The sequence below is a fragment of the Alligator mississippiensis genome, chromosome 9 (assembly GCF_030867095.1).
Source record: "Alligator mississippiensis isolate rAllMis1 chromosome 9, rAllMis1, whole genome shotgun sequence".
In the NCBI taxonomy this organism is placed as follows: domain Eukaryota; kingdom Metazoa; phylum Chordata; order Crocodylia; family Alligatoridae; genus Alligator; species Alligator mississippiensis.
This window is the reverse complement of record NC_081832.1, coordinates 8,655,000-8,680,839: the sequence shown is the minus strand read 5'-3', so window position 1 is coordinate 8,680,839 and position 25,840 is coordinate 8,655,000. Positions and strand designations below refer to the sequence as shown.

At 41.8% G+C, this 25,840-nt stretch overlaps 1 protein-coding gene across 1 annotated transcript; it reads left to right on the top strand.

The window, feature by feature from the left end:
* Window positions 1–866: 866 nt before the first annotated feature.
* CIMIP1 (ciliary microtubule inner protein 1) lies at window positions 867–16,797 on the top strand. The gene is made up of 4 exons (XM_059713057.1): window positions 867–964; window positions 10,728–10,809; window positions 12,160–12,258; window positions 15,226–16,797. The coding sequence occupies exons 1-4, from the start codon at window positions 867–869 to the stop codon at window positions 15,379–15,381; spliced, it is 435 nt and encodes a 144-aa protein (XP_059569040.1). The 3' UTR covers window positions 15,382–16,797.
* Window positions 16,798–25,840: the final 9,043 nt, after the last annotated feature.

The following is a 25,840-nucleotide window of genomic DNA, read 5'->3' as shown; positions in this document are numbered from 1 at the left end:
ATATTCCAGGTCAAATTAGCTAAATCAGTTCCAAAATGTATCAATTGAACAGAACTCAATCGTTCCAAAAACCATCTTGATTGAGCGGGCAGAACTCCATCATTCTAAACCCCATGTATGGAGCTACAACCAGCAAGCATCCTCTGTCCCAGCCTCTCACCCTGGGACTTCAGATACTCCCAAATCCATTGGCAGGCATCCTATGTGCAAGCCCAAGCCCAGAGGTCTTGGGGTTCAGATGCCCCCAGATACTACAGGCAAGCATCCTCTATCCCAGACTCTTTAGTTTGGGACTTCAGATACTCCCTACATTTGATCTTAGCCCACAAGAGGCCAATGGGAAGCTTTTTTTTTGTAAGAATATATGTCTATATAGATGTAGATAGATAGATAGATAGATCAATATCTACCTATCTATCTATATCTATATAGATATATATAAAGGTTGTATATGTATACACCTTCTAGTCACTGTTCATTACCTCTTTAACCCATCACTGGAAAACCCACACACCTGTTACAATATACACACCCATGGAATGGCGCTCCTGTGCATGCGTCTGCAAGGTACCGTCTCCCTCAAACCCCCTGTCCCTTAGTCCTGTCCCCGAATACAGGGTTTAAAACTCAGTTCATTCACTGTCACTTCCTCTGGAGGACCCGCTGCTGCTGTCCTCATCTCTGTCTTCTGATCCCGTTGTCTCAGCATCCTCTTCACTGTCTCTGTCTGTTTCCCCACTGGGGGGGAGGTTTGAAAGATCCTGTGCCAAGTGTCCCTCTGCCAAGTGGAGCGCTCCTGATGCAGGACATGAACTGATCAAAGCAGGCCAACGGACTCCCCTGGTGTTTAGTCAGGTGCCCGTACAATGCCGCCTCTCGACAGCTCTCCGACCCCTGTCACTGCTTCACAGAGCCGTTTTACCACTTTCCACACCTCCTTGGCATACAAGCAGAGCCATAGGAGGTAGTCGATAGTCTGTGGTGCCTTGGCAGATTGCCCTCAGGCAACTCGGTCTCCCTAGTTGCCCCTCTCTATGTCTCTGGGGCCTCACTGAGAGAGCTCAGTGAGCTATCAGCCAAGGATAAGTTAGCGCTGTCCATCTGATAAGATATATGGTAATACCCATTGTATACAGTCCCCCTCAATGCCAACTCTTTTTCCAGTCCTGGTGAGCCACCACGCTGTATACATTTCAACTTCCTCTTCACCTCCACATCTAAGGTGCGCCTTTCTTTCCCATTTGCAATCATTCCTGTTTCTTCATCACCTTCTTCAACAGTCTGACAAATTTCACTAAACAAGGCCCTAAACAGTTTGCCTAGAATCAGCCAGTTGTATACGATTAGTGTGGCCCTGCCCTCCATGACATAGAGCTGGACCATGTGGCTCTGCACCTTAGCTGAATATAAATTTTGGAAGGATCCCAGAACTCATGATAAGAACACACAGTTCCAGTCATGAGTGGGGGGTGCTAATTAGTGCATGGATCCTTTGTGGGGGGGTGGGAGGTATCTAGAGTACACATACATGCTAAGCAATGCTGAGCTGTGTGGTCACTATGGCTTGAAATGCTGTTGCCTCTGCTGGGGCCCAGCCCAGTGACCTATATTGTAAATCATGAGCTTTCTCACTGTAGAGTAATATCATGCATAGTCTGTAGCCTTTTGTGGGCTAAGATCAAGTGGGGGCATCTGCATCCCAAGACCTCTGGGCTTGGGCCTGCTCATAGGATGCCTGCCAATGGATTTGGAAGTATCTGAAGTCCCAAGGCGAGAGTCTGGGATGGAGGATGCTCACCAGTTGTAGTGCCATATGTGGTGTTTAGAATGATTGAGTTCTGCCTGCTCAATCAATATAGTTTTTGGAAGTTCTGCTCGATTGATATGATCTGGAACTGATTTGGCTGATTTGACCTGGAACACAAAAAAGATTAAAAAATAAAGTTTGTATTATACATAAGTAGATATAAAAGTGCTGCTTAAAAGTGTATCTATAGAGTACCTGAGCTAAATATTACAGCAGTTCCAAAACAGAAAAAAATGCATCAATTCTGCATGAACTAAGTCTATGTGTATCTGTAGTAACTTTATGTAAATTACTGCAAGTATCTTTATTTCGGGGGGTTTTCAAATGTACCCCTCACTTCCATGTGCTCAGGGAGAGCAGAGCCAGACAGGAAGGAGAGGAGGGAATGGGCTGCTGGGGAAAGAAGTTGGGGTGGGGGGAAGAGGGCAAGGGGGCTACCTGATCCCTCAGATTTATTTTCTTTGCTATAGCAGTGGGAGGAGCACAAATTCAAGGCAAACCTCCAATAACAGATTCTATACCTGAAAAATTATAACAAAATTTTAAATGTTCTATATATAGAATCTAATTATCATAGAATCATAGAAAATTAGAGTTGGAAGGGACCTCAGGATGTCATCTAGTCCAACCCCCTGCTCAAAGCAGGATCATCGCCAACTATAACATCCCAGCTAAGACTTTGTCTAGCCGGGTCTTAAAAACCTGAGGGCTTGTCCTATATTCAGGGTGTCTTATATGTGAGTAAATACAGTAAAACCTACCATTTTTCTGTAGTTTTCCTCAGAAACAAGCACCTGCAACTGTGATTAGAAATATTCACTATGCCTCCATGAGTCATAGGTATATCATTTATTCTTACTACTTTCAAATCTCTCCAATTACTTGCTTTAAAAAAATCATGTAAACAAAGAGATCAGATGGCATAACCAGTAACAACAAACCTACCAGGCCCTATAATTTGCTGTGCATGAAACATGAGATATGTATCCCAGAGGTCACTAATGAACACTTAAGACAACCTCATACGAAGTGGGAAATTTTTGTCCATGATATGCTTTAAAAATGCAAAATAATGTTTTTATTTCTGTATCTGGAACAAATTTCTTTCAATATTTAAATCTATGTCAAAATATCACATGTACATATTCAAATAATAATAAAAAATTATTAGACGTCTGAAGAATCGTGTGATAGAATTATCTGAAGTATCTTTACATTTGAGTAAAGCAGGATTCTGACTTAATTTTTAAATTAGAAATAAAAAATGCATTCTGTTTCAGATCATCCTTCTTTGGATAATGTTACCTGAGCCTTTTATATGCATTTACTCACATATTTTTTCAACTGTTTTATTCTTATATCCTAAAATGAACAGTAGTTTTGCCTTCTCAGCAGCAAAGAGGGGTAGTCATTTCTCAACAAAATGATTGCCCCAGTAAAATAAATATGCTTCCACAAAGGACAACTAGCTCCCCCACCCAATGAATTCATCACACACTATTAGCTGTATCCGGGCTCATAAAAACTGACTTCAACCATGAAACAAAGATCTTCCCATATACACAATCTAAAATTGGTATATTTGAGAGCTTTTGAAAGCGTCCTGGAATCAGACAAGGGTGTAGATCAGAACAATTTGTGAAGTCTACCAGACACCTAACACTGCTGTTTCAGATTATGACACGGGGTCACATGCTCCAAGTTAAATTAAGCCTCTTCACTGTAGGTCATCATTTGTTAACATGCATATTATCTGAATTAGCAGAGTAACAAAAGCTCCACCAATATTAAGCCTTCAGAAATAATGGAGAACCTGGTCCAGTCTCACAAAGCAAAGTAGCATCCTTATTCCTTTCATAACATCGTTGATTAAACTTAACTATTGCTGATGACACCAGTAAAGTGTCCTGATAATTAAAAATGAGGCTATTTTGAAAACCAATGTGCTAAGAGCAAGAAAAGAATAATGCAGGTGATTTGAGTGGAAAGGACTCACTAATACATAGCAGGTTTAAAACAGGTCTGAAATATATTTTTTCATCCCTTTCAAAAGAAACGCCATTTAATGTGTTACAACAAAAGATGAGTAATTCTCTCTCTCTCTTTTTCACTCCCAAGTATGTGTAATTTAGCTGCTCAGAACATGCACGCTGCGATGTATCTCAGCCAATGATAATTTCATCATGCTACAGTTGCTATTTGTATGTAGGAAAATCTAATGCTAATAACAAATATTCTCTCCAATTAGAATACAATTAGACACTGATGCCTCCGATCCATCTCGAGAGAAACAAAATATCATGAGTCTAAATGAAGATCCCCTGTTTTCAAATTTACAGGAAGCTCACAAAAAGTTTCACACGCATATTACTTCAGAAACAATGTGCTACTTATTCTTCCTAGTAATGATATTTTACATAGCATTCTGGGATCAAAATGTAATTTCAACAATAATATATTTTCTGACATCCTCCAAGGAAAAATTACTAGTTTCTTCCCTCTAAAAGGATTTAGATGGAATAACATCTGTGTTGAGATTATTGTGAATATGTTAAACTGACAGCAAATCTCTAAGGGGCACTGCTCATTAATGTTCTGTGCATAAAATTAAAACTTGAAATATATTTTTCAAGCCATTTTGAATCATTTAAGCAATTCTCATGCAAAGAAACTATTGTGCTGCAATAATATATTTGGAGAGCAGAATATGAAAGCTATTAAAATGTCCTAGACCCCCTGCCTTTCACACAAAAAAATAGCAAAAAGGCGACTCTTTCCTGGTTTGAAACATGTAGCATGTGAGCCATACAAAAATAATACTCTGAAGGAGCACTAAGTCTTTTATTTCAACCCATATAATCCAACACAGTCAACATTATCTCTTCTCACTATATCTTTATTTCATTCATTTACGCCTTGGTACTTAAGTATCTCCAAAGGTAAAATTCTGGTAAGTGTTGTATATAGTCATCTAAAAGTAATTCCCTACCCAAACAAGGCTCCCTCTTTGTAGCAGGGGCTTGTTCAGAGATAGCAGTTATGTATCAAGAGTAACACTGTCACGTGATACACAGTCTAAATTGGCACTAGCCTTATAGGCTGCTGGTTATGCTGCTGGCAGAAATGATGTTCTTTGGGGTGCCAAGCGTGGACATTCTGCCATGCTGCCAGCTAGAATATATGTGCATATTCATTTAGGAAGAAGGACTGGGGTACCTCAGGCAATTGTACAGTTTGGACAGAATCATGGCTGATTCTGGGACCTCTGAAACCTCAAAGGAAATTGGAAAAGTTATTGAAAAATGTCCAAATTCAATTAGCAATTATTCAGTCTTTTGCAGCATGGAAGCAAGGCTGCTGCTGTCAGTGTCATTTTACAGACAGAAAAAGAACAGTAAGTCATTGAGAACGTGTTCGAAAGCCAATGCAATCATTACAATCACATTCAGATGGTGACAGTGCCAAGTGTTAACATCAACGATAATGGTTCCAGCGAGGCAATTGGGGTCCATTGTTAAATGGATAGTCAGGAGTTTTAATTAACGTGTGTTTTACATGATAGACTTCAGCAGCACTTTCTTGGAGTGGCGCCACTGTCTATAGAGTCAAATGGAATTTGTTTACTTAAAAGAAAATCATAGTGATCATAACACAGTATTCTACCACTTATGCTGCCTACATTTGAAACAACAATGTGGAAATATTAATGCAACCAGCTGAAGTTATGCTTACTGGGTCTTCTATTAGGCTCCCACACTGTTGCTGTCATAAATAATATCAGAGTACCAGAGATAGAACTGGCAGTGGTAAATTGCAATTGCAATCATATTCACCCAAAAAGTAGATACTTAAACATGAACTTGGGGGCCGAGATAGGTGGATTGATTTCTCAGAAGTTTTGAGCAACTGCAGTTGATCCTGGCTGACTGATATCTGAAAATAAAGCCGCCTTCTTGGGTGCCTATGCAGACATGAGTTTTAAATATTGCCCTTCAAATATAAAAATGCAGCACCTCTAAATTGTTATTAGCTGTATTCAGAATGAATTATATGTATGTCCCAGCTCTTTGAAGAAAACGCATTTATAGAATAACAGGCTTTCAGATTTCAAAAGTGTGATTTAAATACAAATACACAATTCAAGGTTTTTTCCTACAGACAAATGCTTCCTTTCTTCTGAACCTCCTTGACCAGTGAGGTGCCATATATTTTCATTTTCAGGATTTTGTTCACATCATATATGTGAGGTAGCATAGTGTGTCATGAAACAAATGCAGTTTTGGCATTAATTATCACGGGGGTGGATGGTCTCTAAACCAGCTCTATACCGCTTCAATCCTGCATCTGCCAAGGGTTGAAAGAGTCCTCAGGATGAACATATTGCCTGGCAGCTCCCTTACCTAGTGCTAGGTGAAACAGTTTCATATGACGCATGCAGAAGTTATGTTTTTTGCACTATTGGCCCCCTGAAAGCACTCTACAGCCATGCCATGACACATACGCGTGACAAATTAACCCTCGTCAAATGAGGTATCAGATGATGGCGCTTCACTTCACAACACCTTAGGGAACTTGTGTTCCCTAAAGTTAATTTGTCGTATGATTGAGGCTGGGCTGACGCAGCCCAACCCTGCCCCTGGGCTGTCAGTGGGAAGGGACTGGGGGAGAGAAGGGGAGTGAGCTGCTGGCTGGGGGTTTGCCTGGCCTGAGCTGGAGGGGGCTGTGGCTGGACCCCCCCCTCCAGCTGGACAAACCCTGGATAAAAGCAGGGATTAAACCCAGGTCTCCCCTGGGCTGGGCAAGAGCTCTAACCATGCAGCTACTGGAGTAAAGGAGTGAGCCAGAACTGGCCCCTGTTCCACTCATGTATTTTGTAGGGGTTGACAACACCTAGCAGGCCACACAATGCACACATGGTAGCTAGAGATGATCATGACCGGGTTCAGTCATAAACTTAGTATCTAGCAATTCAATAACACTGCTAGGATTTTGGTGTTTTGGGGCATGCCCAAAAGTATGACGGTAAGCATTTATAGAACTTCATGTTAAAAAGACTGAGGGCCTGTACCTATGGTGAGAGCAGTTTTTGAAGATCTACATTTTGGAGTTGGACAATGGACATGTCTAGATGCTTGCACACATGGGGAAAAAACCTAGCGCTTTAAACATGCACTCCCACGCCAAGCCCAGTGCATGCCCAGAAGAGGCATCGCATTAGTTGGACCTAGTTTGCCCAGCATCTGTATAGATCAAGTGCTTTAGTGGGGCTTTTTTGGCACTTCTATCTAATAGCTGATTGAATCAGTTATTAGATAAAAGCACCAAAAAGCCCCACTGAACCACCCAATCTATAAACGCTGCAAAGCTGGGTTAAAGAAACACACTGCTGCTTCTGGTAAAATACGTTTTGGGTTTTTTCCATGGCTGTCAGTGCCCTTGTGATAAATAACAATTTAAAGCCCATTACTCATTTTTCTATGAAAAAAAAACCTAAGATAAAAACTTCAAAAGCAAGTAAAAACCTTTGGTCATTATTACCCTGAATCACACGTGTGATTTTGTCAATGGGTACATTTTTCAGTGTATCTGTTCATATATTCAAATTCCACTTCATTTCAGCCTCTTTTTCAGCTTGTTTTAGGATGATAAAATAGTATTTCTCACATGTAGCTGTAACAGATAAGTAGTCATGCTTTACTTTGCATCTATATTTTCATATCTGAAAACATGTGACAACGAGTAAACTTTTTTAAGCGTGATTGGAGATTCAGCTGATTTAATTGCTGGTGTAATTGATAATTAGACCCAGTATAGATTAAAGCACCTAAGTGCAAGTGGAATATTCTGTTGTAAACTGTTGTTTGCAGTTAAAAACCCAGAAGAGCAGTATTATTTGGTATTTTAGGAGTACAAAGGGTGTTAGTTTTTTGGGGTTTCTTTTAAACAAATGGGAGACTTTTTGTACATTTAAAATTACTACTGAAAGTGTTTACAGTCTTTTGGCTTTCAAGTATGGCCTTTTGAATCTTAGCCTTAGGAAATGAAAAAAGGCTACGAGCTAAACATTTAAATATGTTGTCCCTTAATGGTAAATTTAATTCAAAACTTCACTGCATTCATTTTATAGCAAGGGCAATAATTGTCTCCTAGTGTGAAAAACCTGCATTAGCTATTAACAGTTCGTTACACAAAACAGTTGTCAGAAAAAAATAGGGAAAAAACTCTTTAAGCCCATAACTGGAAAGAGCTAGTTGGTTTCACTTGTTGTCGAGCTGTTTTATAAAAGCAACTGCAAGAAGAAAAACTACTGAGAAGTTGATGGAGGGCCAAAAATATTAATATACTGGAACACAGTGAACTTTTTACAAGCTGTAAATATTTTTTTGGGTTCCCACATATAACCGTAAAGTATGTTGAGTCCTTTCTTTGTCAAGCCTTCCACTATTAGTGTGCAGTCTGTGATGAATAACATCTACCAAAAAAAAAAAAAATTAGAAAGCCACAGCATGTGTCAGAAGGCCTGCATATTTCCTGTTGAAGCTACCAAAAGGAAAATCATTTTAGTAATACCAGGAGACTCTAGGATGAGCAGAGGGGTAAAATTAAAAATTCAAGAAAACAGGAAGCAGTAAATGGGATGAACTCGGTTTGTGGACCTTGGACACACTAGCAAGTTGATTCCTGCCGGGATGAAAGAAGAGCGTTAGTGGAAGAAATCTGTTCATGCAACAGAATAAAAACTACCATGTCGTTCTTGGAAGGTTCTTCGCCATTGTCCAAGCGCCTTGCTTAGGTTTCAGACATAAGAGCATGGAGAGGTTTCTGCTGTTTGCTTTCTATTAAAAAAGAAGCTGATAAGAGTCAACCCAATGCTGAGTTTGCCGCAGCACTCCTTCCCGGTACGATAAAGCTCATGAAGGCCCCGGGCAAGATGTCCACCTTCCATCCCTTTGATTTGAGCACGTTTTGTTAGGGGAAGATTTTTTTTCCTGCTTTTTCCCTCAGAAATCTCAGCCGTATCACATCAGAGAGGCTCTTCCCTTGCTTGGGAGGCAGCGGAGGGTCAAGGAACGTGGGGGACAATTAGTTGCTTGTCTGAAGGGCGTTGGCTAGCGTGGCCGGAGAGACTAGCTTTCCTAGGGGGGAGAGGAGGGTTGACCAGAAACAAGCAGGTCTGAAGGATGGGGATAAACTCCCTTCCCCTCTCTCAGCTCAAGCGGGGTCTCTTCCTTGGAGCTGGGAGTCGAGGTCTTGCTAACTGGAGGGTGGAGAAGAGACCCAGGGCAGCACAGAAGGGACAGGCCTCTCTCTGACCAGCCTTTGCTGCACCCTTGCCCCGGGCCCTCCTGCATTTGCCTCCACCCCGGGGTTGCAAAGGCAGCGCCAACGAAGGACTATGTAAGGAGGGGACCATGCAACCAGCAAGGGGATGAGGAGAGACTCCAGCCACTGGAGCCGAGGCCACACTGTGTCCACACCTGATGCCCCACAAGGCACCGGAGGCTCCGCCCAGGCCTTTGTCACGCGACCGTTGCCTAGGAACGCCCAGGCGGGGTCCGGCTGGCTCGGACCCGGAGCAGCTGCTGCAGCCCCGGCACGGCCGTGGGGGCCACGGAGGAGGTGGAGGTGGAGGGTGAGGGTGAGGGATGGCACAAATAGGCTCCAGCCCGACCCAGCAGCTCAGCCTCGTGGAGCAGGATCAGATCTGGTAATGGCCCCCAAGAGCCGGCTCCCCTGGGGTGTCCACCGCCCCCCCGCTCCACAGCGGTCCCCGTGCCTGCTCAGACCCCACTTCGGCAGCTGCGAGCTCCCTCAGACACGAAAGGACCCGCCAGGAACAAGGTGGGCATGCAGGAGTGGCATCAGAAACCCTGAGCCGAGGAGAAACGAAGCTGGTCTGTCACCAGGTCCCTTCCTTGCCCGTCCCCTCTCTTCACACCCCCCGGGCACCCTCATTTTTATCGGGGAAGACAAGTGGAGCCTCAAGACTAGAGGAGAATAGCAAGGAAAGCCTCTCTCCTAAGGCGGGAGAAACAGAGGCAAGAAAGAAAGAAAATAGCAAGAAAGGAAATAGTTCATGTAATAAAGCACCGTGTTATGTAATAAAACACGTGAAGAAAAAAAACTTATTCACCACAGTTTTAAATCTTCCAGTCATTTTCACTGGAACATAGTTTTCCCCACACTATTGCTCTTTATATTTCTCTGTCACGTTCGATCATCTGTTCTCAACTTCCGTCAACTCGAGACACCCCTTGGTAGGCTCAAGGCATCCCTTGGGAAATGCCAGCTCTCAGCCTTCCCTTGCTTTTTGACTGCCGAAAAATCCTGGAGCAATTCTTCTCTTGCAAACAGCTCACAACACATCAGATTCCTACTGGAAATCTCTGCGGGTTTGTCGTGCAGATCTTGTTTGCACACCTATCAGTGCTAACATCGCCGGGCACCCTCGACAGGCTCTCAAAGCAGCCCTGGTTGAGAATCACTAACTCCGATTCTCCATGCCAGTATTTTCAGTTAACCTCATCATAAGAAAGCAGGAAGCAGGCCTGTTTTCATTACTGATTACTGACTGCTATTTAACAAAATCAGCCATTTAATTGATTTTGGAGTCTGAAATATTTCTAGAGGTGTGTCATAGCACACGCAACGTCATCCAGTCCTGAATGTTAAACATAAACATAGCTGGGAAGGAGTATATTCCAAATTATTGTTTCATTTCCATCAAAACAGAAAATATTTTCCCCAGCCTCTTCAACCTTAATATACTAATATAGAAATGAGCCTGCTACTTTGAGGGAGAGGCCTACCCTTTTGCAGTTTATAATTTTTCCAGCAGACTAGTTCATTTTGTGACTTCAGTTTGTTACTTGAATGCAGGCGCTGAAGGTCTTTTCAGTCATTTTTCTGTTCGTTCCAGGAAAAGCTGTGTTCACAAGGAACTAGAGGCTGCGAGGAAATGGGCCAACAAATGGGGGTTTTTAGCGACATCTCCTGAGGAGGTAACACTGAATTCTATATAGTACCTGTATGAATTTAACTTGCATAGTTTACCCAGAATAGTTAGGTACAGCTTTTGATTAAGCTGTTCCAGTGCAGAGCCATTATTATTGAAAGCTTAGCAATATGTATCCTAGACAGGCAACTTTGGTCATCTCTACCAGGCAAAATGATTGGAGCACAAAAGTGTTGAAGAGTGCTTATAACACTCCTACATGTAGGGCTCCAAGTTAGTAAATGAAGTTCTTCTAAGGTGATTTAACATTTTTTTTCAGAGCTGCTTTCAGAATAAAATGACAAGTTGTAATTTATATGCTCTACATATTAGAATGCATACGACTCCCAGGAGTGTTAGCAAGAATTAGATGCATGTTGACAGAATATTTCCCCTTTGTCTGTCCATATGGTAGTTTAAAAGTGGAGGGAAAAAAAGGTTTTAGCTAATTAAATTTTCAGTATGGAAATTTACAACTTGCTAAAATACTTGGAAAGGCTATCCAGTCTCAGTGATAATTGCATTTTAGATGTGAGACATATAGAGGCCATGCTGTCCTGCTGCTGAACAACAGGACCAATGCTACCACTGATTTCAGTGGTAACCTTACCCTTGATTTCAGTGAGACTTATGCACCTAACCTTTGGGACTTTGGAAAGTTCAAGTAGACAGCCAAGTACTTTGGAAAACTCTGGCCCACTGGACCCAAGTATCCCTGCTTTACAAACAAGGACGAAATTTGCCTACCAACCCTCCTGCCAGGCTCAGAGATCTACTAATTACAAGTACATTATACATTACCATCATTAAGTCTCATGTCATAAAGAAATTACGGTAAATGAATAAGGAATCCAGGTTGTGGCCATACTGGTCTGGAGGCAAAAGATATCAGAACTTATGGTATTTTTTATTAGACCAACTAGATTTTTGCAAAAAAAAAAAAAATCTTTAATTAAATTATTTAATTAATTAAAGAATTTTTTTGGCAAAAATCTAATTGGTCTAATAAAAGATGTCACCTCTACCATAAGTTCTGATTCCTGTAAATTAATAATACAGATATTTGGCACTATTATGATTATTCAGTTTGCTGTCATATAAGTCACATTTCCATGACTTCTGGACTTTTGGGTGAGAGTTGGAGGCACTCAGAAAGATTCAGCCCTTACACCTGAATTCAGAATGAAATGAGACTGAGAAGTCCATTAGAACAGCTTCCAAAGCTATACAATAATTAGTCCTGTATCAGGTTGCCTAGAACAGGGCGCTTAGAAACCACAGGTATAGATATCAGAGGTTAAAACGCATTTCTTTGGCTGAAGTGTCCATTTTTTATAATGTTGATATTCTATTTTAGTTGATCAAAAAAGAAAAGAAAGAACCCTCTAAACCTAAGATTGAGCTTCCAGAACATTTACAGATCCGACCTCTGACACCACTGGAAAAATATATTAAGGTTAGAAAATTAGATTTTAAAATTGCTATACAGTGAAATCTGTCTTAAGCAGCCATCCAAGCACTAAAAGTCAGTTGTCTAGTAGAGGTGGGCCTTTAACTAAAGGTCAGACTAAATTGTACTGGAAACCTTAGGGATACTTTAAAAGGGTTCATTTAAGACAGGGACTTGCCCTTTGGATGTGGTTTTTGGTGAAGGTTTCACTGCACAACAATCAACTTCTACCATAAAGCAGCTCCTTCTTAGATTTGTGCATAACAGATTATTCATCTAATGCTTGCATGTCTGGGCCCATCAGCATTCATAAGGAAGGCTGTGAAAATTGTCCCTTCTCTGACTGGGAAGACAGAGAGATACGCCCCATCTTTCAAGATAGATCATACCCTGCTTTTTAACTTTCATTTTTCAGCTTCCTCACTATAGCTGAATGTTTCTCTATTTTTATTCAAGCAAGTCACTTTTTGCTGCAGTTTGTTTTAAACCCGCTCAATAGCAGAAATTAGACTGGCCTAATCAGTGAAACAAATTCTAGTATATGATTCATAATGGTTGGTTTTATAGCGTACATTTTATACTCATGCTTCAACATCAGCGGGAGTTATGTACACAACCGGATCAGAAGGTAGAAATCTGATGCACTACTTAATTCACAATTGTACTTTGTTGGAACTCCACTGGATACCTTTTCCCCACAGACACTTTACCCCTGGGAAAGATGCATAATCACAAGTGGAAAGTAAAGTGAAGTTCATGTGATTGCCAACAGAAGGGTGAATAGTCCATGAGATAACAGTGACCTTTTCCCACATAGTCAGATTGGAAACTCCTACCTTTTTGTGCGAAATTTCTTTTTGAAAGGACTTTGCAAAAGCCACAGGAGGAAAAGCCATTACTGAGATCATAAGAACTGAAAATTAAAAAGTAAACGCTGGTGCTACATATTGGAACTGAAAAAGTGCTGCAATTTCTGCTGTTAGAGCTTTACATCTTTGTCATAATTCCAGGTTTCCAGCCAGTCATTCGTACCTGTCACGGCCTGATTTGTGCTTGCACACTCACAGTACAGATCAGACAGCTGGTCATCAGTGCCAGATTACCATGTGCAACCCGTTGTGTGTGCACTGAAAAAGAGTCAAAGCTTCAGATTGGATCATTAAAATATACACTGGCCAAGGGAAGCAAGAGTTCGCTGTGGATCTGTCCTACAGTTTGTCTTTTAAAGACCTATAAAAATGTTTTTCAGTCCATAGTTTGAGGTTACAGCATTCACTCTCTCCCATGGGAATGAACCGTAACATCATCTCTCATCCTCTAGGTGGGTTAGATTCCTAATCCCTTGTGCTCACCCCTTCCTCCAGAGTATAGGAGGGGCATGGCTGTCTTCCAGTATCCTGCTCAGTGGGTGGCTCTTGTGGCAAGGAAAGTTATCTCTTCAGAGGAAGTGCTCCACCTAAATATCATAAACATTTTCCCTTGTTGGCTGGGGAACAAAGCGAAACAGCTCTGGCAAAGGAACTGAAACATTGTTCTCCTGCTCTGTATCTCTTTACTGAATAAGTCCCCAGATGCTAAAGTGATACAACAGAGAGCACTTTGAATGTGCCCAGTTGAGATGATTCAGCCAAAGCAAGCACAGCAGTCGGTGCACAGAGGCTGTTGGCTTTTGTTTGGTTTCCTTTTTAGCCTGATTAATGACTGATTAACTTGATGCTTAACCATTTTTTAGTAGAAAGGGACTGGAAAGGATAAATTAGTTTGTACGCAGGAGCCAGCTTGGTCACCAGTATCTTTAGTGCGTGGCCTTAGAGCTATTATTACTTAGCAATGTAACCACCAATTTGGCCAGTGCAGAAGTGCCTTTTTCCTTTGTTTCCAAATGTTAACTAGCCTAGGGATGATTAATATATGAAAAGAGGGAGACAGTTGAAGCTTATATGTGGGCTTATATGCTGTTCCTAATAATGAAATCAAGCAAAGCCCCTAGAGATTTATTAACCAAAGATAAGGATGAGAAGATAGAATTCAAGTTGTATTAAACATCTTAGTCTCTTGCCAAGTTATGTTAATACTAGTTTTCACATTCTTCCTCTTTCCATTACCAGTGGAAAAAAAAACAGCCTTCAAATCTTAATGTATGTTAATAAGTACTAAGGATCTAATGATATCCAGAACACTGCCCTTTTATTTACTAAGTAACAGGGATCCTGGTTTTTCTCTGATTTAAAAAAATTCCCAATTTTTAGTTAAAAAAAAGCAACCCCAAATCCACATTTTTCCATGATTTAAATGAAACACCCCTAATAGATAGATAGATAGATAGATAGATAGATAGATAGATAGATAGATAGTGATGTTTCATTTTAATCATGGAAAAAATGTGGATTTGGGGTTACCTTTTTTTTAACCGAAAATTGGGGATTTTTTTTTTAAATTAGAGAAAACCAGGATCCCTGCTCATTAACCCCTTATTACTACATGGCTTTGTTTTCTTCCACACCTGCTTATTTAGATATAGCAAGGGTTTTAGTTTGTTAGGCAAGACAGATACTTAGACAGATTTGGCGCTGCTATTAAAATGTTCTCATCATAATTTGCCCTAGAAAGAACCAACAACTTTCCTAAATGTATTTTCAGTGATAGCGTTTCTGTACTGTAAGGCTCAGTCTTGCAAGCTACTAGGCAACCTCAGGATGTCCTCAAGCCCCTTCAGTTTCCTCCTACTTCAGTGGAAGTTGAGCGTATTAGAAACCAAGCAGAAGGAGCCCCGAGTAAAGCAGTATCCAATAAATGAAGTACCAAGCTTCAGAAGAACACCAGCACGTAATGAATTACCTTTGAACACTGGTTGTTTAAAACTAAGTTTTAGCTTCTTTCAGTGCTAGAATACATTAGGGCATGTTGCATGGCAGCATCATAGAAATGAAACCCACTCAGTTAATACATTTACTTTATGTCTTCTTATTCCAGGCCAATCCATCTCCTCCAGTCCCTAAAACTACTCAGGGGTTTATTGGCTGGAGATCATCTGTGCCAGGGCTGAAACTTGAACATGGTTATCAAATCCGAAGCTGCAAAGGTGCCTTTCACAAGGATTTGCGGTGGCCAGATGGACCCTGTGATTGACATGAAGAAATAATGAATAAGCTTATTGATCCATTTGTTTTCTCAACCTAAGTTGAATATTCAATAGTACAAACAGCAGACTTTAAGTAGATAGTAAAGCATAAGTATTTACATGATATCAGCAATATACTTGGCAAGATGTGAGAAATTTAGTTTAGCATATCAGTTGTTCATGTTTTGTTGAAACCTGCAGTATACAACCTGTTAGTGCTGCTTAGGTTTTACTGAGAAAAATTGCTCTGTTAAGACCAATGGACAAATACAGCTCCTCTTAAGATTAGCAAGAGCGTGATTTGAATCCCATTCCTGTCCTCATACCCCCGTAAGAAAATATTTTTGTAGAATAGTGAGTGCATGTATCTGTAATATTTTCTCATCTCATGGCTCTCATTTCCTGTGCCTTATTTTGAAAGAATCATCAAGAAATGAAAAAAAGGAAAATCCAGGGAATTATAGACCTATCAGACTGACGTCCATCCCTGGAAAGATCTTGGAGAAAATCATCAAGGGATTCATCAGCAACAGGCTAACAGAAGGTAACCTTCTGAGTGCCAGCCAACATGGCTTTGTTGCTGGAAGGTCTTGCCTGACCAACCTCGTCTTCTTCTATGACCAGATGACACATTGCCTGGACAAAGGAGACGAGGTTGATGTCATATACCTGGATTTCAAGGAAGCCTTTCACTTGGTTCTTCATGATGTCCTCATGGTTAAACTGGGGAACTGTGGCCTCAACCATCTCATGGCCTGATGGCTAAGGAACTGGCTCTGGGGACGGACCCAAGGAGTACTAGTTGATAGGAACAAATCAACACGGCGCGAGGTAACCAGTGGTGTCCCTCAGGGCTTAGTACTCAGGTCAGTACTGTTCAACATCTTCATTAATGACCTGGATTTGGGCATCAGATGCAGACTAGCAAAATTCACAGACGACACTAAACTATGGGGGAAGGCGGTCACACTGGAAGACAGTGGCCCACCTGGACATGGTGGATGGACCAAAACCTCATGGCATTTAATGTGGAGAAGTGCAAGGTGCTCCACCTTGGAAGGAAAAACCAGCATCATACTTATACACTCAGCAGTGCTTCATTCGCTAGCACCATGACCAAAAGAGACTTGGGGGTCTTGATTGACCACAAGATGAACATGAGCCACCAATGTGATGCCGTGGCCAACAAAGCAAACCAAACACTGGCATGTACCCATGGATGCATCTCAAGCAAAACCAAGGATGTCATCCTCCCACTCTATTTGGCCTTAGTGAGGCCACCGATGGAGTACTGTGTCCAGTTTTGGGCCCCCCACTTCAGGAGGGACGTGGATAAGCTTGAGAGAATCCAGAGCAGAGCCACCCATATGATCAAAGGCCAAGAGAGCAAATCTTATGAGGAGAGGCTGTGGGACGTGGGACTCTTCTGCCTGGAGAGAGAAGGCTCGCGGGGGACTTGGTGGCAACCTATAAGTATATAAGGGGGGATGCACCAGGATCTGGGAGATACATCAGGACCTGGGAGAACAGTTGTTCACCAGGGTTCCCCAAGGGATAGCAAGGTCTAGTGGCCACAAACTCCTGGAAGGCTGATTTAGACTGGACATAAGGAAAAACTTTACAGTCTGAGTGTCCAAGGTCTGGAATAGACTCCCACCAGAGGTGATGCAAGCACCTACTCTAGATTAATTCAAAAGGCGTTTGGATGTTTATCTTGCTGGGATCATTTGACCCCAGCAGACTTCCTGCCTATGGCAGGGGGCTGGATTCGATGATTCCACGAAGTCCCTTCCAACCCCTAATGTCTATAAAGTCTATGAAAGAAACTTCCCCTGTCAAAGAACTTAGAAAGAGATATTTAGCAAGGATGCTATTAAAATGGTCTTTGCTACAACTTAGCCAAGGCAAACTGGAAATGTAGACAAGTTAGATATATAACCAAGCAACAGTTTTTAGTCTAGTGGAAGGGTGCTTGGCCCCTACTACTGTGTCATCCAGCCTGCAGGACTCCCCATGGGTCTGTGGGGAGCCCCACAGGCTGTAGCCCTGTAGATCATGTATGCAGGACATGGCAAGGCCCAGTCCCAGCACACAGGACTGGGCAGGGGTGACTTAAGGCTACAGAGTCTAATCCCAGCATGCAGAGCTGGTCAGTTTGTCAGCCATATTTGAATTTGGCCAGCATTCACCCACCTGTGAAGACATCTACCGTTGTACATTATTTACTATATTTTGTATGTAAGTAAACACAGTGCTGTATATAAGTAAACATGGTGCAACATGCTTCATCCAAAGACTTTTCACTAAAAGCAATCTACTTTTTGTTAACATTGTGGGTAAAAGAAAAAAAAATCAAACAGACCCATTAACAATGTCAATGGGTCATTATGTGACACACTAGGCAGCCTTCAGGCTGCAAAGCTACAAACTCTGCTTGAAAACATTTGTCATATGGCATTTAGCAAGCTTGTAATGTGTATACTGTGTCCTATTTATCAGAAGGCACATTGATATCTCAACTACATAGTTCAGTGCAATATAACAGGTGGAGGCTTCAAATTAGAAGTACTTCAAAACTACACATTTACAAGTTTCTTGGCTCATTTATAATTTAGGTGAAAACTTGCATCCTCATGAAGCGTCTGATGCATCTGCATTAAAATCAACTGAAAGATTCCTATGGACTTTGTTAAGTACTGAGTCAGTCCTTCCACTGAGTCTCTGATAAATCTATGGAAAATATGTTGCTCCCACTGATCATACAAAAAGGAAGTATCATTGACCTCCCACAGAAAGATCCCTCCTTGCTATAGGAATAACAGACTTTGTAGCAAGCATACTGCCTGTCGCGTTAGCAAATGAAGATAAAGGGAAGTCACAGGGATAGATGAGCTTCTTTACTGTTTCAGATGCTATGGGTTACACAATACCATGCTGGCTATTATACTGTGATTTTATTTCTGAAGTCAGTATCCTCTGTTCTCTCAAGCACTGAGCAACATACCAGTGCAAGTCTATTTTATACTAAAGCAACATGCATCAAAACTCATGCAGCTATTGTGAGATAGCTACCTAGACATCCCCACCAAGTAGGGTTCAGTCTTCCAGTAGCACTTCAGTACACATCACCCAACTGCAGGTTTGATAAAGGACATTTGGAAGCAGAGGAAGAGCATTGCTTAAATTTAACAGCTATTTGCAGGTTTTTAACTTGTGAAGAGGTTGGAAATAAAAAAAGATTATTTGAAGAGGGAGAAAAAAGAACCTTCCAAGAAGCTGACATAGACATGTCCTCCCTCAGCCTTCCCAAAAAATCCTCTAATTTTAGCACTGCTGTAAGAATTCCACTGTATCTTGTAGCCATTAATACCTGCTTCTTGAGTCAGCAACAAATCCTGAGCAAACATGGCAGTAGGTCAACAGCTAGTGGGTTGTTAGTGGGTTCTTCTTCCCAAGAAGTGACTCACCATGATCAACACCCCACCTTTTCATTTTAAACATCTTACTCCAAAAGCCCGTAAAATAATATTTGACTTTCTCCAATCTTTTTATATAAATAAGGGATAGGTGGCTCACATTCCCTGGAAAGATCACCAGAAGTAAGATTACCTATCAGAGGTTACCCCAGTCACTATTTTTAGGACAAAAATAAAGAACAGCTTAGAACCAGACTCTGAAAGTGAATTTTGGTTTCAAGTTTGCTACTGAATACAGCATTAAAAAAATATGGTACTCAATGAACATGCAGGGGCACACTAGAAGCGAGTGTTTTAAATCAGTGTCCTTTCCTTTCTTGTCATGGTTGAGCTCATGTCACTGTCAAAAATGTAGTCTTTTTTGTTTAATTATTTTTGCATCAATAGTTCTTTAAAATAAGCTAAAATCATATATCAAAATAAGTTTACATTGCCATCTGCTTTAAGAAAAACAGGCATAGTAGAAATGAACCCATAATGAACAGTCAGAACAGCACATTCAAAAAAATCATGCAGTCCATTTTTAAAGGTTAGGCCTTCAACCAAGAGAGACATGAGACTTTACGAGTTCAAAAGAAAATCCATACTGCCAAAACTGGCACCTTGGATCCTCTGCTTTTATATGAAGTGAAATCCAGATCCAAACCACTCCTGCTTTGATTTTGCAAAACCAAAACAGGGCTGATAATACTATATTCTGCAAAACCAAAATAAGTTTCCAGTTCAACAGGCCCCAACTGTAAACTTCTGAAGTTTATTTTTGTTATCTAAAACATTAACTCGGTACCAAAAATAAGTATTATTGTTATGCTACTTTGCTACTTTTAAGAGGCCCTTACTGCAGCAGAAAAATTAATGCAGAGCAACCTGTGATGTTAAAATATTTCTGTCTAGATTTGAGTTGTTTTTTCTTCATCTGAATTAGTGGGGGGTGGGGGTTGATGGTAACTATAGAACATTTGAAAGTCTCACATTGTATCATACTGATTGCATCAAAATTTCCAGGACTCCAATTTTGACCTTTTTATATTTAAGGAATTTCTGTCTCAATTGTGAATTAGTAGTAGAGAGAAGTGACCAGTCAACTGCCCCAGCCGTGAATGCAAATGGATGGCACAGGGTTATTAAATTACCTTGTACTGTTTCAAACCTGACATTTAATCTATGGAAATTAACCTCTTTATTGGAGCCCAACTGGGCACATAAATGTCACTGCACACTGTAAAATATCACACCATTTCCAAGGTCAGGACAATGTTAGTAAACTCCATGTATATGCCAGGGAAATACATCAAAACAATCAATGCCCAGGGTTTTTTCTTCTTTAAATGATTAAGGACAGAAATGCAACCAAAGCTAAGACAGCAGTAATTGTGTATATACCTCTTAGTTATACATTTTTATGAAAGCCAAAGCAAAATGTTATCTGCTTAAATGTGTAGAAACCACCCAGATGGCTAGTTTTTAGCCAAAAATTGAAAATAGGAGTATATAAAAATTTATGCCATTTTTCAATATTTAAATAACATTTAGTAAAGTTTCTTTCAAAGCCCTTGATTTCCTAACACAAATAGACTAAAATACTCATATTAGTCCAGTAATATATGTACTAGGCAACTGTCAATGCTCTGGATCATGGTGTACATGTAAGAGGTCCAGTCAGATGCTTGATGAATCTGATTGTGGCTGACAAACCCAATTCAAGAGTGACGCAGCTTGTTAGAAGTTTTACAGATCCACATGCTGTCTGAGTTGGAGTCCAGGTTTACAGCATACTGCTTTCTTATTTCTCGCTTTGCTTCCATCCTCTGGATCAAACCTACATGATGCTGAGTTGTACCCAGTGCCAGATGTTGCCTCCAGATCAGACAGAATCCTGCATGCTCCTCCCAGCTCTCTACATTGATATTGAATGACTTCAGATCAAGTAATAGATGTATCAATTATTTTTTTAGTTTGCTAACATGACAAACTGAGAGAAAGCAGGTTTAGGCTAGATATCAGGAAAAACTTCTTCATGGTAAGGGTGGCCAAAATTTGGAATGGGCTTCCAAGGGAGGTGGTGCTCTCCCCTACCTTGCGGGTCTTTAAGAGAAGGCTGGATAGGCATCTGGCTGGGGTCATCTGACCCCAGCACTCTTTCCTGCCTGGGTTGGACTTGAAGATCTGTTGAGGTCCCTTCTGACCCTAGCATCTATGAACATTTTCATAAACCACTGAAGCCATCCTGGCCTTTGACCACTGCTTTTTGAGAAGTTAATTCTTTGTTAATAGAAGTATTCTTAAGAGTCATGGATGAAATCCTTGAAAATTTATATGAGGATATTTGCTTTATTTGCATGTGTAATGAACATGGTCAGACATCCAGACAAACTGTGGACATAGCCAACTCTTATCATTTATAGATCTGTTAATTTTAAGTGTATGTACCCAATGGGTGTGTGTCCTCTAGGCTGCAGTAAGACACACTGGGCACATGTACATATGAAATTAATTGGACTGAATGAACTCCAGCACAGTTTGCACTGGAGTTTATTACTCCCAGGTGCTGCATTTATACGTGTGCCCAGGACCACAGCATGTTGAGCTGGGTTGGAGCAGCCCTGGCTGGCAGGGGACCTGGGGGACGGAGGGGTGGGGTCAACCTGCCAACCCGTGGCAACTCCAACCCAGCTCAATGTGTTGTGGAGGGGCTGACTGGGACACAAGGTTTGCTCCAGTGTGTAGCTAGCTGACAAGCAGTCCCCCAGACTGAAGCACCCTTGTGCCCCAGCCAGCCCCAATAGCCTTCTACACATGTGTTGCAGCATACTAAATAATGCCACTGTAAAATAGTACTTGTGTTGATAAGTACTAACCTACAATGGCATGTATTAGTTTATCGCCATATAATAGGGCCACGCGTGTGGACACTGAGACATTACTGTGAAGCTAATTAGGCAACTGCAGAAAACATCTCATGTAGATGCTCCCAGTGGGTATGTGCTTGCTTTTGGCTTAAGAACGGCTACACAGCTTTTTGTTTATTTGGGCCTCTGCTATTATTTGGCTTAAAGAATTTCTATTGACACAAAATAAACTTGCCCACAAGCAATAATAGTTATTCGGTTTATAGGCCAAAAAAAGTAGGTGACAAAAGTGCCTTTTCCATTCACATGGAACAGAATTCATTTCTGTGCTGCTAGAATATGCATGCAAAGTCTACCTTCACACTTGCTACATAGGATTGCACTCACACAAGATGCCTTCTATGGGGCTGAGCCTGGAGGAGATAGTTATTTGTTTAAAAATGCCTTTGGTGTCTGGGGATAAAGATTTTTGATTAGCTGAAAGTCAAGCGACGGCTCTGATTAAGTAACACCGCTGGAATTCCAGTCGCCAGGCGAGTGCTGTGATGCATTTGGAGAGGCAAAATGATAAGCAACTGCAGCATGCGCACAGCCGATTGATTTACTTGCTGTGCAAGGAGGACTCTTAATTAGAGGATAAATCTCACTGCTATCGTGTAACTGGCATTTCACTTTCTGGAAGGTTATACATTGTGGCTATCCTCTCACTGGGCAGCCCCTGCTGCCATGGCAGAGTGCCCTCATCTCTCCTGCCCTCATGGTCTTTCAGCTGCTGTTCCCAGCCTCCAAAACCTTCCAGATGTCAGGACTGAGCCCCCTGGCCAGATCACAGGGGCATTCCACATTCTCATGAAAGTTCAGCATTGGTATAAAGGGAAAAACCCTCAGCTGCCCCTTGTGGACAGTCCTCAGCAGCCCCATCACCCCTCCCCGGCTCAACAGAGTACAGAGAAAGTAAATACTTCTCTGGCAAGCCTAAGAGGATCGCTGGCAGACAGACACGACAAACGTCCCCTGCCAGGCCCGCCCTTCTGAACAGAGGTTGTGATAGAAAGGTATCTTCCTTGGTTCTGGGCCCTCAACCAGGCTACTCTCTCTCCCTCAACAAGCCTCCAAATGAGATGCTCTTTTTCTTGCAGGCTCAGATGGCCCCCAAGCCAGGGCTGATTAGGTCCCTCCTGCAACCATTAACTCTTTCCTGACTCATGTTATTTCTCCTTCCTATGCCATACATATAAATATACATCCAATTACAGTGGGTATTTGACCAACTGAAAGCATGTCAAAACACAGGCCTTGCTGTCATTAAATCCATCGTATTATAAACCCACTCTCAGTTGTGCTTGGGAACCGGGTAGTTTCCAAGTAGGCAAAACAGTCCCCCTTCAAGTCCCTCCTCAAGCTCATTTCTCACTGAGGCCTCCATGTGAGAAAGCAGCAGCAAACAATAAGGGAAATAAATTTAAAGCAAAGTTAGAGATCTTGTGAAAACAAGGAAACTGCCAGGCTCTGTTTCTTGTTACGGCAGCAGTGTAAAATGCTTTGGGAAGGGTTATTATTTTGTTCAGATGGATTGGAGCTCATTTTGACATTAGGGCTTCTGGCCACTCACGCAGGACTGAAGTTGTGCAGAGACAAGCTAAGAAATCAATCTTTCCTCTCTATGGTGCTGCCGGATTCATTTCCATACTGTTTTCTAACGGGAAATTCTCTGGTAAAACCTGAACAGTTAGTGCCGGGTATATTTCCACCTCCCTGCATACCAGTTGACACTACCACCACTATAAAAATGACACCCTCTCCTCATACAGTGCACTGGGCTCTGCAGGCTTCAATGAGCGCGTGGAAATCCCACAGAAAGCAACTCCATGATGGTAGTGGTCCTACAGCCACCCCTTTTCATTTTCCATCACCTCGCACCAACATTACAGACTTGCAACCCCTTTCCCTTCCACAGCACTGGCCCCCAGCACCTGGAGCTTAAGGACGGTCACATCTGAGAGCAGAGGAATCTCAATGCGTGCCCAGGCAGTTGGCCCACCAGCTGTTCAGAGGAGGATGAGATGGGGTCGGACATTAAAATAAATGTGGCAGGTTAATTTTAATGCCTAATCACTTAAGCAAATGCAGCTGTATTTGCTACAAAGTATGTGATGCTCCAGCCTGGCACTTGATTCAGCATGCCCTTCCCTGGCATGCCTCACTACAGAAGGTTGTGAGCAGGTCAGCAGAAAGCAGCATGCTATGCCTGATCTGCAGTCTAAGATTTTCCAGTACTTAACACTGCAATTATTTTAAAATCATGGACTTGATCGCTCAGAAGTAGCCTAATACAACATTACCAAACTGTCCAAATATTCATCTTCTGTGTTTAAAATTACCCAAGTAGTTACAGCCCACAACCTAATATTTGGTTGTGCGTGTGCATTTATAGATAAAAGCATCTGAAAATGTTGCCACCATTATAACCCCTATAACTGTATTTATTACTGAAATATGTCGTATAGGTTACTTTTATGGAAAAATTGTGCTAGATATATTATAAAACAATATATTAAAACCTATTTTAGATGGTACCTCTGTGAATAACAACATGTAATCATTTAAATGTATTACCCCTGACTAATATCATTGGAAACAAGAGGTTAGGCTACAGACAGAAAAAGAGAAATGGTTAGGAAAATCATTTTGTTTCAGGGATAATCGGCAAAAAAAATGTAAATGTCTTGTTTAACTCAACAATTTCCAAAAAAATCCTCCATTTTCAACAAATTATGAAATAGTCATAGAAAATTAGGGTTGGACGGGACTTCAGGAGGTCACATCTAGTCCAACCCCCTGCTCAAAGCAGGACCAGCCCCAACTACATCATCCCAGCAAGGTGTTATCTATCCGGGTCTTGAAAACCTCCAAGGATGGAGCTTCCACAACCTCTGGGTAACCTGTTCCAGTGTTTTACTACCCTCCTAGTGAGAAAGTTTTTTCTAATATCTAACCTAAACTTTCCTTGCTGCAACTTGAGACTGTTGCTCCTTGTTCTGTCATCTGCCACCACTGAGAACAGTCCAGCTCCATCCTCTTTCAACTCCCCTTGAGGTAGTTGAAAGGATGCTATTAAATCCCCTCTTGGTCTTCTCTTCTCCAGGCTAAATAAGCCCAGTTCCCTCAGCCTCTCTTCACAAGTCACGTCCCCCAGCCCCCGAATCATTTTTGTTGCACTCTGTTGGACTCTCTCCAATTTGTCCACATCCTTTCTGTAGTGGGGCCCCAAAACTGGACAGAGTACTTCAGATGTGGCCTCACCAGTGCTGAATAGAGGAGAATAATCACTTCCCTTGATCTGCTGGCAGCACTCCCACCAATGCAGCCCAGGATGCCGTTAGCCTGCTTGGCACACTGCTGGCTCGTACTCAGCTTATTGCCCACTGTAACCCCCAGGTCCTTTTCTGCAGAGCTGCTGCCCAGCCAGTCAGACCCCAGCCTGTACCGGTGCATGGGATTGCTCCATCCTAAGTGCAGGACTTTGCATTTGTCCTTATTGAACCTCATGAGATTTCTTTTGGCCCAATCCTCCAATTTGTCTAGGTCTCTATGGGCATGTCTACACGTTCAGCGGACTGCGCAGCTGTTGCTGTGCAGTCATTTAGCATTTGCTTAAGCAAGTAGCACTTCAGTGAGTTGCATAAGGTCACACAGTAAATCAATGATAAAATGGGGAATACAATCCAGGTATTCTGGCTCACTGCTCAAACTGAAAGACAATGTTTCCTTCTCTTTTGGCTCATTTCCTGGACTCCATACAAAGGCCTGTTGATATAGCTCATTGCTACTGCACAGTAGCTGATAAAAACAGCCATGCGGTATCAGGACTGTGCAGTAACACCAGTTACTGCGCAGTCATTTAGTACTTAAACAAGTACTAAATGACTGCGCAGTAACCAGCGTACTGGGGACTCCCAACGCTGCCCAGCTTGAAAGACCATATTTCCTTCTCTTTTGCTCATTCCCTGGACTCCATAGTTACAGAGGTCTGTTGATATAGCTCGTTGCTCCTGCGCAGTAGTGTCAGCATCACGATTCTTGCCCGGCAACTCTGTATTGCCATAACAACAAGCCACGGCAACGTAGCGTCTTATGTAGAT

Bases quoted from the DNA above. Each gene is read 5' to 3' on its own strand.
- CIMIP1 (XM_059713057.1), top strand. From the start codon at position 867: ATGCCGCCTCTCGACAGCTCTCCGACCCCTGTCACTGCTTCACAGAGC. The intron at 965-10,727 runs GTAGTCGATAGT...TGTTCGTTCCAG, and splicing joins TACAAGCAGAGCCATAGGAG to GAAAAGCTGTGTTCACAAGG. The intron at 10,810-12,159 runs GTAACACTGAAT...ATTCTATTTTAG, and splicing joins TAGCGACATCTCCTGAGGAG to TTGATCAAAAAAGAAAAGAA.